Below are 13,666 nucleotides of genomic sequence, written 5' to 3'. Positions count from 1 at the left end.
CCCCACTCCTCTTCCTTCTGCTTCTCCACTCTTCCCCACTCCTCTCCCCTCTGCTCCGTTGCTCTCTCTTTCCCTGGTCCACCTCTTCTCCCCCACGACGCCTTCTCCACCCTCCTTTAGCTCCCACACAACCCTCCCACGCCCTGCTGTGGCCAGCCTCACCCTCCCGGCCGTCTGCCGCTTATAAAGGCTTCCGGGGTCTTCGGGGGCGTTCCCGGCCGCGCCGTCGTCCCGGCCGCGCCCCGCCGATGATGAAAGGAGCGGCAGCTGCTGGCCACGCCGCAGCTGCGCCTGGGTGCGCCCGTCGCTCGCCGGCCCCGCCCCACCGCCGGCGCTTCTGCCGTGGGTCGGGGCGTCGCGCCGGCCTGCTGCTGTCGCGCTGCCGGCCCCACCTCCCAGCCAGTCAAGTCCGGGGCGAGCCGGTGCAGCGACCCCCGGACAGGGGGATGCCTTATATTTCACACTTCAGCAAAACCTCTACTATGTCTTATTTTTCGGGGATGTCTTATATTAGGGGAAACAGGGTATATCTTATATCTGTGACAAACTACCAAGTGTACTCAGCGGTTATGCTTATTTATGTCTCTGTTCATCTTGTTTTCCTGTGTGAAGGGCTGCAGTGAAAAACTGTAAAGAAAAACACCAATTTTAATCCTAAAGCAGTTGATTCCTTTGGGAGTTATAAGATTTTAGTTTTCTTGATATGTTTGCTTGTTCCAAGGGATGGATCCTCCTCGGGAGAAATATTTTAGTTACTTCAGAAGACCAAGATTAAATATGGTACAGATTCCTGTGTGGTCTTTTGTTTTGTTGTTTACTGTAGCATAAGTTACATTTTGATTTGTCTTCCATTTCCCCAGTCACAGATGAAGACACCGTGAAGAGATATTTTGCCAAGTTTGAAGAGAAATTCTTCCAAACCTGTGAGAAGGAACTTGCCAAAATCAACACTTTTTATTCAGGTAAGAGGTTTATATTCAGGGGAGAGGGAAGAGCTCTTCTACAATTTGTTTTAATCTCATTTCTTCCAAAGCTGTTGGCACTGTCAACAGTAGCTGAAGAAACAATAACAACTATATATTCAATTAAAATGTTCATTTTATAGAAATCTGTTTACACCCAGTGAACCATGAAATTAAAAAAACGACCTAAATACCCTACAGTGTCTCTGGAAATTATTCATGTTTGAAGTAATGGACCCCCAGAGTCAAAAATGCTCCCCATTTGTTGGGAGGGGAAGGAGCCACTGAATATCTCCATATGCTCTTAAGATTTGAACTGCTTGCATAGATGATTCAGTCAAGAGAGTGCAGGCAGCATTTGAAATGAAATAGACTGAAAATTAATTATTGATGGAGCAAAGGAATCCTGCAGAGGATTCCTAAAAGGTTAGTTCTTGTCTTGCCAGTTAGCGAGTTATTCCCAAGGCTATGTACACTTTTAAAATATAATCGTTAGTACCAACCATTTTCTTGCCAAGGAATGTTGGATTTAAAAAAATCTTAAGTTGGTTGCAAGAGACAAAATTGCAGGGAACAAAAGCTTCACGCTTCATGACAACAAACCACTCTTAAGTCAACCCCTCCCCCTTTTTTCACTTTACATCTTTGGTCAAAACCATGAAACCTGATGATCGAGGTTTAAACCCTCCCAGCTTTCATTGATACGCTTTTCCAGTATGTTATCTAGGATTTCCATTAGGGTGAAATTTCTTATACTTTCATCAGAAACTTCAAAATGTGAAGAGTTTAAGTCTGCTTTATTAGAGAACATCTATCTCCCTCTGGTGACCAGAGGATAATTTCCAGCTCCGGATTAGTGCTTTTTGTTTGGAAGAATGTTTCAATGGTGAACACCAATTGGAAAAGCTTCCTATCTTTGGGGCAAGAGTATTTTTTGTTAGGAGGTGTGTGAAGTTCTGGTTTCTTTTAATGAAAACTTGTCCTGTCTCTCTTTTCTTTTCTTTTTGAATACAAATTTTCAGTCTCTAGCCAGGAGCAATACTTCTTTTTATTTTTCTTTGATTGCCAGGCTTCCCTTAGCAGACATGATGCCTCCCCACCCCCACTCCAGCCCTAAAATCAGGGTTGAACAGATGATGGGTATCTTTTAAAGAAGAGTTGTTCCCCTTCTGCCATCCTCTTATGGAAATGCAGGACTTGAGAAGCAGTACAACTACCTTTCCTCCTCCTAATAGGCAAGCGAGACAAATTGAGTTAGAGGAGAGAGTGCCTTCCATCAGCTCCTTAGGGAAAGGGAGAAGGGCCGCTATGAAAATATGGCTGCTACGTTGCAATTATCTGCTCAAGCCCAACTGGATGACATGGTCTAGGACAGGAGTCTGCAACCTGTGGCTCTCCAGATGTTCATGGACTACAATTCCCATCAGCCCCTGCCAGCATGGCCAATTGGCAGGGCTGATGAAACCAAAGTCCAGGAACTATCTAAGGCTCCCCAGGTGAATTGCGGCAGACCCCTGACCTAGGATTACAAAGTTTGTCCCATCCACATTTAGTCAGGGATGAGTAAATTGCTGTAGAGCTGGGCATTCATTTCCCAGCCTGGCCACTCTAGTTCTCTCAGTGGAACTAAGTAAGCTAGAACAAGCATGGTAGTTATGAAAGAGCTGGAGTCACCAAGAAGGAGGAGGAGGATTTATTTTATAACCCATTTTCTCTACCTTTAAAGAGTATCAGAGCGGCTTGCAATCTCCTTCCCTTCCTCTCCCCACAACAGGCTCCTCTTGAGACAGGTGGGGTTTAAGGATTTCTGAGAGAACTGTGACTGACCCAAGGTCACCCAGCGGGAGCCATGTAGGAGGAGTGGGGAATTGAACCCAGTTCTCTAGATCAGAGTCCTCCACTCTTAGCCACTACACACACAGTTGCAACAAAGAGCCAATTAGTTTTGGAACTGAACCTTTGTTAGTTGCACAAGGTAGAAAATAAAATCTTTTTTAAAAAATTGAATATAACTTTTTCTAACATTGTCACATCTACAATCACATCTCTTTCTGTAGTGGGATATTTGAAGGCTTTCTGGTGAAGCTTAAGAAACCTCTTTTTTTAGATGGATTTACATATGGAACCAGACAGTACTATGATTCCCACTTTCCAATTCTGATTCTGCAGTTCTGTGCAGAAGGTACTCACTGGTTTTCCAGAGCACCACTTTCAGAGTCAGATGTAAGTCATCGCTGTGAGAGCAAGCAGGATGCACCCCTGCCGAAGCCACTTCGAATGCATTGTAATGCAATAAAGTTTGTTGTGCTTTTACAGTGTTAAAGCTGTTATAAACTATGAAGGGCAGTTGTGGAGCGTTCCATGGAAAGCTTAGCCAGGCAATTGCTGAGGTTGATTTTGAAAAAAGTTACCATCCCCAGAGGCTGGTATTACAGGCTGTGTCCAAACAGAATTTGAATCCAGGTTTCTCTCACTCTGATTTTTGCATTCAATATTGCATTATTTCCATGCTTTTTCAAGTTTTATGGCTAACAACATTCCTTAGTTAACATCTCTTTTCTCATTTTGACCCACTGGAAGTAGTGGAGGTGTGATAGTGATATCTAGTAACTTGTTTGTAGCATACCTGGAATTTTAATTTAGGTCTCTCAGGTTCTGCCCCAGTATTCTATTTAGCAGGCTGTGATGGCGATGATGGCACAGTAAAGAGATATGGCATTCCTATTTAATGAGGAGCTCTCGCAGCCAAGATGCCAATATAGAACACAGAACTCTTTGACCTGCTGAACTATGAAGCAAAGCTGTCAATAGCAGCAAACTATAAATACCCTTGTTGCCCAACTTACTTTCACTTGTTTCAGCATCCACAAGTGATATCCACTGCCAATACAACTCGCTCATGCCCATCTCAGCAAGGTGAGGAGAAATTGCAGGAGGTGGCTAGTATATTTATTTATTTATTTATTTATTTGTATATCAGATTTAATGATACCATACCTATCTCCCAAAGGGGCTCTGGGTGATTGTACAAACCAATAAAACCATCAACCTCCATCTTAAAATCAGATAATAACATAAGCAATGACAAACTCATCAGGAGGTCAGCATGATATGGACAAACCCCCAAGGTAGAATATGGGGCGCAGGAGATGGCACTTTCAACGGCCGACCTCCCCAAGTGCTAGTCTCGGGCAGAACAACTTAGGTCTTTGCAGGCCCTGCGGAACTGTTCTAGGTCTCCTTGGGGGGGGCAGATGGCCTGGAGGGGAGAGTGTTCCAACAGGTTAGCCAGGTGGGGCACCAAAGGCTCCTTGGCTCGGGTAGAGGCTAGCTTTTTTTCATACCTCATGGAGGGGCTCCGGGACCACTTTCAACCAAATTGGCCTCCGGCCAAAAGCAGGAGGTCGCGAACAGGGATTACATAATACGGACAGGCGGTCCTTAAGATATGAAGAGGAGCCCCAGGCATTGGGAGTGCCTATAAAGGTTAAAACCAACACCTTGGAAGATGATTTGGAATTCTAGCGGAAGCCAATGCAGGTGGTATGCCACGGCCGAGATAGATCTTGGAGGATGAACTACTCCGTGAAGTCGTGCATCGACTGCATTTTGGGACCAACTTCAACTTCAGGCTCAACCCCTTGAGGAAGGCCTCGCATGACAGAGTGAGTTGCAGTAGTCTAACCTTGGAGGTGACCGCTGGCATGGATCACTGTGGCCAGTGTCAGTCGGGGGGGAGGTAAGAGGTTGCAGCCAACCTGCTTGACCTTAGATGGAAAAAATGCCACCTGGAGCCGCTCCAGGTGCCACCTGTGCCTCCATGGAAGAGAACCGTAATCCAGGGCAAATTCAGGGCAAACCCCTTGCGGGCTCCAGACTCGAGAGGGAGCTTTAATGATAGAGAAGCCCCCTTCAGCAATGGCAGCTGAAACCCCCCTCCCCCCCCTTTTGTGACCCACCTACAGGACCTCTGTCTTCGATGGATTTAGTTTTATCCTGCTTTGTCTCAACCAAACAGCAACCACCTCCAAGCATTGCTGGAGAACCGCAGGGGTAGAAGTCGGTTTCCCTCCATCAACAGAATCAGCTGAGTGTCATCTAAAGCATTATGGATGACAAATCAGCCCAAAACTCTGCACCCACAGTTGAGCAGCAAGGGGTGCATCTTAGATGCTAAATAACAGAAGGGATAACAGGACCACCTGTGCTAACCCACAATGAAGTGGGCACCATTGAGAAGCCCCATCCCCTAACCTCACTTACTGGGTTCGGACATTCCTGGAGGGAACAAAGGTGAAGCCATTACCCAGGATATTACCCCCGACCCCAGAAGCAGCCAGTGATGGGTCAAAAGGTGGAAATGGTCGCACCATCGTCAGCAGCACAGATGCAGTCAGATCCAGTAAAACCAGCAGTGCCGATCCGTCTCGATCAAGCTGTACGCCTCCGTCCCATGCCCACCTGGATATGGGAAGGGAACAGAGAACTGCTCAAAAGCTTTAAACAGGTAGAAATCAAATGAAACCCCAGCCTTTATCATGTCTCTGTTAAAAAGCTTGTGCACGCTTCTGTGTTTCATATCTGATCATGTGAAGGATCAAATAACAACACAAGGATCAAATATCAACACAACTCCTGCATTATCTAGGAAGGCCAAACACTATCCAGAAGTAAATGGTTATTTAGCTGGGTGCTGTACAAAAATAAATATGGTCCGCCTGCAAGCTTGTTATCTAAACTAAAACTAATTTGGTTCGAGAATTTGGAAAAGAACAACGAAATGCAATGGAGTGAGCATTATGGAGGCAGTTTTGGAGGTCAAGATGCTACAATATGGTCAAGATGCTACAATATGGAAATAAATGCCTTCAACAGGTTAATTTGAAAAGGAGAAGAACATCAAGAAAAACCTATTTTGTTGGGAATGAAATGAGTATGAGGCCTTAAATGGCTCAATAAATAGTAGGGTCAAGGAGAAATACTAAATCTTTAAGAGTGACTGGAAAATATTGAGCAAGGGGATAGTTCTACACCTCTGAACTTGCTTTCTCCAAGCATGATGCAGAAGTTTATTTGTTTATTGGGTAGTGCAGTTGAAAATATCTACTTCCTCATTATGGCCCTAAATATGAAGACCAAAATAAAGGCTTCTCATAAGGCTAGCCTGAACGCTTGAATGTGGCTGCTAATCTGTGACTACCTTGAAGGATTTGCACTATTGGAACATAAATATTTCCACATAACAAACTTTGCTTCCTGAAGTAACTCATATGTTGGACTTCAAAATTTTAACTGTGCTTTTCAAAATAGGAAAAAAATCCAAACCAGCTTAATGTCTGCTGTTTACTACATACGGTGTCACTTGCTAACTATAGTCTTGAAAAGGAGCCTTTCTAACTAAGACTGGAGAAGCCGTATCTTCTCGGATACCTGCCAGATTTTGTCACTGTCAGTCACATTCTCAGACTCGTCCTGTTATTTCCTGATCTGGCAAGTGCGCTGTCAACATCACAGTTCTGCGAGGCCCCCTATTGCAAACAGAAGACCAGTTAAACAAAAAAAGCCAGGAATTTAGGGATCCTGGCCACCAAAGTATAGCTAAGATTTTGTGGGAATGGCAAGGCATATTTTCCATTGAAACCTCTTGCACAGAGAAAAAGTGCTCTTTAAATGTGAGGTGGATTGACTGAACTGTGTCTGAGCACAGCTTAATTTACAGCTCTTAACAAAGCTGAAGAGAGCTTAGAAGTCTGATCCTAGAATCTACCTGTGATCCACAAGCTTTGCAGTAAGTGTCTTGCTATCTGCACATGCTGCTGGGAGTACTCCCATCTTAATTTACAGCTTCATATGGTCCACATTTCAATGCTAGAATGGCTTACTGGTCCGATGGGTGGTCCCATTAACTGAGTATGACAAATGATGCTTGGAAATTTCTGTTTCCTTCTGTTTTAGCACAACAGGGAAAATGAAAGGATAAGGGTTAAGGCCCTTCTGCTGTTCTTGAAAGCAACAAACAGGGGAAAATGAAAGGGATAAGGGTAAGGCCCTCAAAGATGCTGCATTAACACAAATGACTGTGTATAGCAACTTGGCCTTGGGTAACCTAAAATACTTAATAGGCCCTGTTCTGGTGTGTCAGGCTACTTGTGTAGAAATCAGGTTCTTTTAGCAATGTGAAGCTAAGACATATCCACATACCAGTGTGCTCATACTGCTACACGGAAAGCAGAACTAGTTGCCCCTCCCTTTCTGGTTTTTTAATCCAAGTTTACATCTTAATGTCTAGTTCAGGAACTCCTTGTTTCTCCTTTAGATGTGGTCAGGGAACCTGCGGCTCTCCAGATGTTCAGGAACTACAATTCCCATCAGCCTCTGTCAGCATGGCCAATTGGCTATGCTGGTAGGGGCTGATGGGAATTGTAGTTCCTGAACATCTGGAGAGCCGCAGGTTCCCTACCCCTGGTCTAGTTCTACATTGATCACCTCTGAGAAAACTGAGCCCTTCAACTGCCTGTTCATCTGAAAGGAGCTTGCATGGGGCTCATAGCTGATAGTGAGAACATTCACATGGGTTTTATAAACAACCAGAATGAGGGGGGTCCCAAGAGGCAGGTTATTCTGCCATTACCAAAGCCAGGTGAGTCTGTAGACCTAGTACTGATTAGCTTACCTGAACCTGTCTTAAAGCCCCCCCCCCCCAATAATTTCCAACTGAAAGCCCTTCAGCTACCTACTGGAGAACTTTCAGCCCAAGGCTAGATGTGTGGACCCAAGTTGGTTATTCCGTCTCAAGCAACAGCAGATGCAGTTCCTTGAATCTCAAAGTAAACATAGTTTAAAACTATTGACTTCAAAAGGAAACCAGCAATACAGCACAAAAATGAAACACAAGCGGCTGCACATTACAGTTATGTTAGTCACAGAAGAGAGATGTGTGCTCTCTGCAGAAATAGTAGGTTGCATATTAAGGCAGTTTTAAATTGCATGTAGTGATTTTTGGAGGAGGTGACTGGTTTTCCTCATGGAAACCTGATGTCCAATAAGTGCCCCATCATGACTCATAGTAATAATTGATGTGTCTTTCAGAGTGAAAATAGATTTCCTATGTAATTTTTTCTGCATTTGTCCTATGGAGGGGGATAATTGACTATGGTTAATCTCGGATCCATCTGAAACTGTATTAGCTTTTATCTCGAAAACCTAGTAAAACTAATTTAAATTGTACCTAGAGACGTCCTCACACAAAGATCTTCTATCAGTGCTTTATCATCTCAGAGGTCTCATTCAATTTGTCTTTTAAATGTTTTAGAATATAGTTTTAGAATAGACTTGGGACAGTTGGATATTAAATTGTTTGTGAGAAGTGGTTCTGTTTGATTGGAAGTTGGTATGGAGGCAACAATATGGTATAGCTGGGACTAGTAAAGAATTAAGAGAAAAATTAATTAGAAAGAACAATTCCCTGAGATATTTCAGTGGAACAATACTTATTAGCTGTCTAATTTCACATTGTCTTAAAGAATACAGTCAATGAAATTTTGCCTTTGTTACAGTTAAATGATATATTAAATTACTGTAAAACATTTTATTACATGCTAATACTCTAATTGTATCTTGCCTTGATTTTGCTTCTCAATTTGTTTTCTAAATCTGAATATATTTAATTACGATCTTGGAATTGCACAGAACAATTTATACATAAAAATACACAAGTAATTTTGTTTTCTGACATAGTCTAACTGCTTGCACTAGGACAATAAATGGGTTCTAAGTTTTCTGTTTAAAGTATATAGAACCACAGTCACTTTTCACTTGTAGAGAATAAAGGCAGGTCTGAAAGCTTGTTGAATTGAGGGCAAGACAACTTTTTAATGTATATTCAGTGATAGGGAATAACAGATTTGCTGAAAATTTGAGCCCAAAGGGGAAGCATGTTCCGCGAAAACATTGGATCTCTTCCCCCAAAAACATTTCCATTTCCTGATTTAGCAGTTTTTCTGAGTTCTCTGAAACACAATGAAAATGTACTCCCATTCAGAATGAGGCAGGATTCATTGTCCTCACAATGATTTAGATTTGTAATTTCATCTAATACTCATCTAATTTGCTGCTTGACAGCACAACATCATTGTATTATAAATGTGTTTCCCAATTGACTGGGATCACTCAAGGAAAAATTCCCTTTTACAATATGCCAGATCTTCAGACTGAGAGAGGAAGCAGTGGCAAACACTACTATGTGAGGAAAGCAGTTGGTTCATAAAACGTCACCCCCCCCCCTTCCCTTTAAACCCCAAATTCTTTTGGTGTCAATTTGGCACATAGTTAGTAGCAGACGCAATTGACCTTTTGCTGTTTTACAATCAATATGACAGGAACAAACAAACCAATTTGGCACACTAACCTGGACTTAGATTGTAAACAACAACTATAATAAATGATTCAAAATCAACTTGTACAAAGTTATTACTTCAATTATTTTTCATGTGAATAATTTACAATAAAGCAATAATCCTAACCCTAATCTAATTTGAATATCCTCCAAGAATTTTTGATTGTTATTGTCCCATCAAAAATGTCTGCTGGGTGTGTGTGTGTGTGTGTGTGTGTGTGTATATTTGTATATATATGTATGTATGTATATATATGTATATATATATATGTGTGTGTGTATCTATATGTGTGTATATGTGTGTGTGTGTGTGTGTATATATGTGTGTGTGTATATATGTATATATATATGTATATATGTATATATATATGTGTATATATATATGTATATATATGTATATATATGTGTGTGTGTGTATATATATTATGTGTATATTTATATATTATATATATAATTATGTATGTGTGTATATTATATTATGTATATTATGTATGTGTATATTTATATATTATAAAAATTATGATATTTGTACATTGATGTTGTCCGATTGACACTGGCATTTCCTATTTATTTGTATTGCACTTTATGAATTTTATGAATTTGAGATTAGATTAGGGTTAGTGTTAGGATTATTGCTTTATTGTAAATTATTCACATGAAAAATAATTGAAATAATAACTTCGTACAAGTTGATTTTTGAATCATTTATTGTAGTTGTTGTTTACAACCTAAGTCCAGGTTAGTGTGCCAAATTGGTCTGTTTGTTCCTGTCATTGCTGCTTGGCACGCTAGTATCAACCTTGTTTACAATCAATATGGTCAGAAAGTAACATGTAGTATATTCATGCTCGTACAATATACTGTAGTCAAAATTCCACAAACAACATTTGTTGTATGTTCATCTGCGGCATGTAATAAGATAATTTTTTGTTTGTTTCGTATAGAGAAGCTTGCGGAAGCTCAGCGCAGGTTTGCTACCCTACAAAATGAGTTGCAGTCAACTTTGGATGCGCAGAGAGAAAATAGCGGTCTTACCGCACTGCGGCAGCGTAAAAAGCCTGTCTTCCACCTGTCCCATGAGGAGCGTGTTCAGCATAGGAACATCAGAGACCTGAAACTGGCCTTCAGTGAGTTCTACCTCAGCCTCATCCTGCTGCAGAACTATCAGGTACCAACTGTGCTCCGTAATGTAGAGATCTCTTGTCTGTTTGCCTTTTCCCACTGAAGCACATGCTTAATGATTAAGCCAAGGGGGGCTCACATATTGGCCGTGGCACCTTGTTATTACATTGGGATTTCTCTGCTGGATTTTATTAGGGTTCCATCTGGCCCTCATCCTGATCGCTGTACATAAGAAGTTATTGAATGAGACCATATAGGCTTAGTTCAGGCAGTCCTCAAAACCAGTGGTTCTCCTGGAGGCGGAGGACATCATGATTGGGTGATTCCTCACCCCATGCTCAGTGAGGCAGAAACAAGTTTTCTGCAACTTCCTGTCTTGAGGGTCGACAGCCATCTTCCCTCAGTATTTTTCCTGCCTCTAACAGGGAGAGCACAGATCTTGCAGGCTCCTCGCTTTTTTGTGTCTATCTGTCTGCTGTAATCAGTCTACACAGTTCCTTTTTGTCTTTCTCATTGTGTGTTATTTGTCTACATCTGTCTGTACTCTTTCTGTTGGGGGGGGATTTCTTGGCGGAGTTCCTTCGCACGTGAGGAATTCCCACCTTTTTTCTCTCTGCCTCAAAATGGCGACCAGATCCTTCTCTCCTGCTAAGGGGATCCAGGGCAAGCAGAGCTACAGCAAAACTGCTGCAGAAGGGACCAGAGCAGCCACTTCGTGAGGCACCTCCTCCCATTTGGGAAACCACCAGGTTCTATCCGAGCTGGGCTCCACGGAGGATCATACCCACCTGGGAAGCCATCAAAGAACTTGGGTCCCACCATGATAGAAAGAAAAAGCCCACTCTTTCCAAGCAGGACATTTGATATGTTTACAGGGATTCCATTATAATATTTACCATTTATAGTAAAAACTTTACATAATTGTAGAAGCATAATGGATGATTCCTAGCAAGTAGGATCAGCAGATAACATCAAAGACACTTGCTGGTGGGCAGTGGGAATGAAAGATCAAGTGTCCAAGGTTACTGCTAGCATGCCAGAAGGTCAAAGGTAGATTATCGTTGTCAGATAGCATGGGGAGGAGATGGCATTCAACATTTGCAGGTGGAGACAGGGACTGAGGGAGAGGAAATCCCAAGTAATTATTATAAAAGCCCTGCACCCCACTAGAATATTTCTGTCTTTCACCAGTGGTATGCATATGATTTTGGTTGAGAATCATGACTTCAAACCAGTGTTATGAATGAGATATGGATTCATATTCTGTTGTATTTTTAACCCTACCCAAACCTGCCTTGGTCAAACAGATGGTGAAGAAATACTACTTTGAATCCTTTATGAAGGAAATATTGTCAATGCAAGTATTAAATTAGCAAAGTAGAGGACAGAGTCAGTGAATTCCTATCTCAACTTGCAGGCAGTTTTTCCTTTTTTTATTACATGGAGAGTTTTTACTTCATTAATGTTACAGTCTACCATGTCAGGTTTCTTGCTTCCGCTGACAGTAAACATACCAGGTCTCAGTCTTTCTGAAGCATAATGGAACATTGGGAGCCACTTGGCTTGTATCAAATTCTTTGACACAGACAAAGGACTTGGTGAAGAGTCAGGAATTTTTACTGGCATTGCCGCTTGCAGAAGCTAAGCAAGGACACGATTCGTTGTGGCCGTCTAAATGGAAGCTGCAGCTATTGGACATCGTTTTCAGGAGAATATTTGCTGATCCAGGAAATGACTTTTTTGAAGGCCTACTGAGAAGAAAGCATAACAGGGAGAACTTCTTAAAATATAACACTGCCATTGGAATGGATGTCTAGCTGATGCTTGAGCATAAACCACTCTTTATGTGCAAGGACCTTTCAGAAGGTACCAGAGGTTAACCTGTTTATATAGTCCTGTAACTTGGGGAAATTGCCCAGAGAGCCTGTGGATGAAAAGTCTGGTCAAAAGCAACGATAATGACGTTAGAGATTTAAAAAAAGCAAAATATAATCCTGATGTCTAATTTTTTAAAATTGTTCCTGAATTCTTTCACTTTTTATTCCTCCATATCTGAAATGGTGCTCTCGGGTTGAGAGGGCTCTCATTGCAAGAATTCAACCACATGCGATATGGTAATATTAGGCTTTTGCAATAGCTTTGACTTCCTGAGGCATGTAAAAAGCTATAATTACTCCCGCAGCGAGCAAAGTCATTCGGTGCAGAAACATCCATGGTCAAAATTATTACTTTGTTTCATTTTTCATTTCAGCTTTATGAAACAAAGCACGACTTTTCCGAGGGAGGGGAAAGGCTGGGTTTCTTCAAGAGAAAGTAATTAAAATTTCTCATTGGCAGTAATAGAGATCATTAATGCACTGACTTCCTGTTCCCATCTCCCTGTCTTTTTCCTTCCCTTCCATGCTCCTGAGCTCCAATATTAAATCACTTCAGGCATAATTAAATTGAAAATTGTTTCAGCAGAGCTGTTGTAACCTCTCCCACAGGCACAGTAGACTGCCAGCCTTTGTTTTCTTTCAAATTTTGGCTTCCATTTGGATGGCTGACTTAACTAGGGTCACTTTGAGCATCATTGCCAAAACTTGGATGTATAGCCGAAGTGGAACCGTTGAGCAAAGAAATAATTTGTGTATATAATCAAACACAACTCTCTCTTTCTAGATATATAAATCTATCTAAATCTATCCCTCTGCACGCGCGCACACACGCACACACAGCATTTAACCTTGCCTTTTGCCTTTTCTGATAAGCTTGGTCCGAGGTATTCTGAACTCTTGGAACAACTAATCTTTAAAAGGTGCTTGAATTACAAGTTTGAATAGAAAATGACTGATTCAGGTTTAATGTAGAGCCTAATAGCTTTTAAGATGTCATTGTTTATTTTATTTTCTTGTGATGTCTGGTGTTTTTCATTGAGTTCAAAGAAGGGAACTTTGATAGCTGTCATGGTTTAGTGGTTAGAAGACGAAGGGTTAAGAACATAAGAACATAAGAACAAGCCAGCTGGATCAGACCAGAGTCCATCTAGTCCAGCTCTCTGCTACTCGCAGTGGCCCACCAGGTGCCTTTGGGAGTTCACATGTAGGATGTGAAAGCAATGGCCTTCTCAAGGGGTTGTTGCTCCGAAAGCACCTGACTGAAAGGCATTTTGCAATCTCTAGATCAAAGAGGATCAATGATTGCAGCC

At 41.8% G+C, this 13,666-nt stretch overlaps 1 protein-coding gene across 1 annotated transcript in view; it reads left to right on the top strand.

The window, feature by feature from the left end:
* The window catches only part of XPR1 (xenotropic and polytropic retrovirus receptor 1), a 146,549-nt gene that overhangs the window by 75,383 nt on the left and 57,500 nt on the right, over positions 1 to 13,666 (top strand). Inside the window, exons 3-4 of the mRNA XM_048496150.1 lie at positions 861 to 962; positions 10,302 to 10,525. Coding sequence (XP_048352107.1) covers positions 861 to 962; positions 10,302 to 10,525 — 326 coding nt within the window. The remainder of the gene's footprint in view (positions 1 to 860; positions 963 to 10,301; positions 10,526 to 13,666) is intronic.

This window comes from Sphaerodactylus townsendi, linkage group LG05, assembly GCF_021028975.2.
Source record: "Sphaerodactylus townsendi isolate TG3544 linkage group LG05, MPM_Stown_v2.3, whole genome shotgun sequence".
NCBI lineage: Eukaryota > Metazoa > Chordata > Lepidosauria > Squamata > Sphaerodactylidae > Sphaerodactylus > Sphaerodactylus townsendi.
This window is presented reverse-complemented; position numbering and strand designations above follow the sequence as displayed.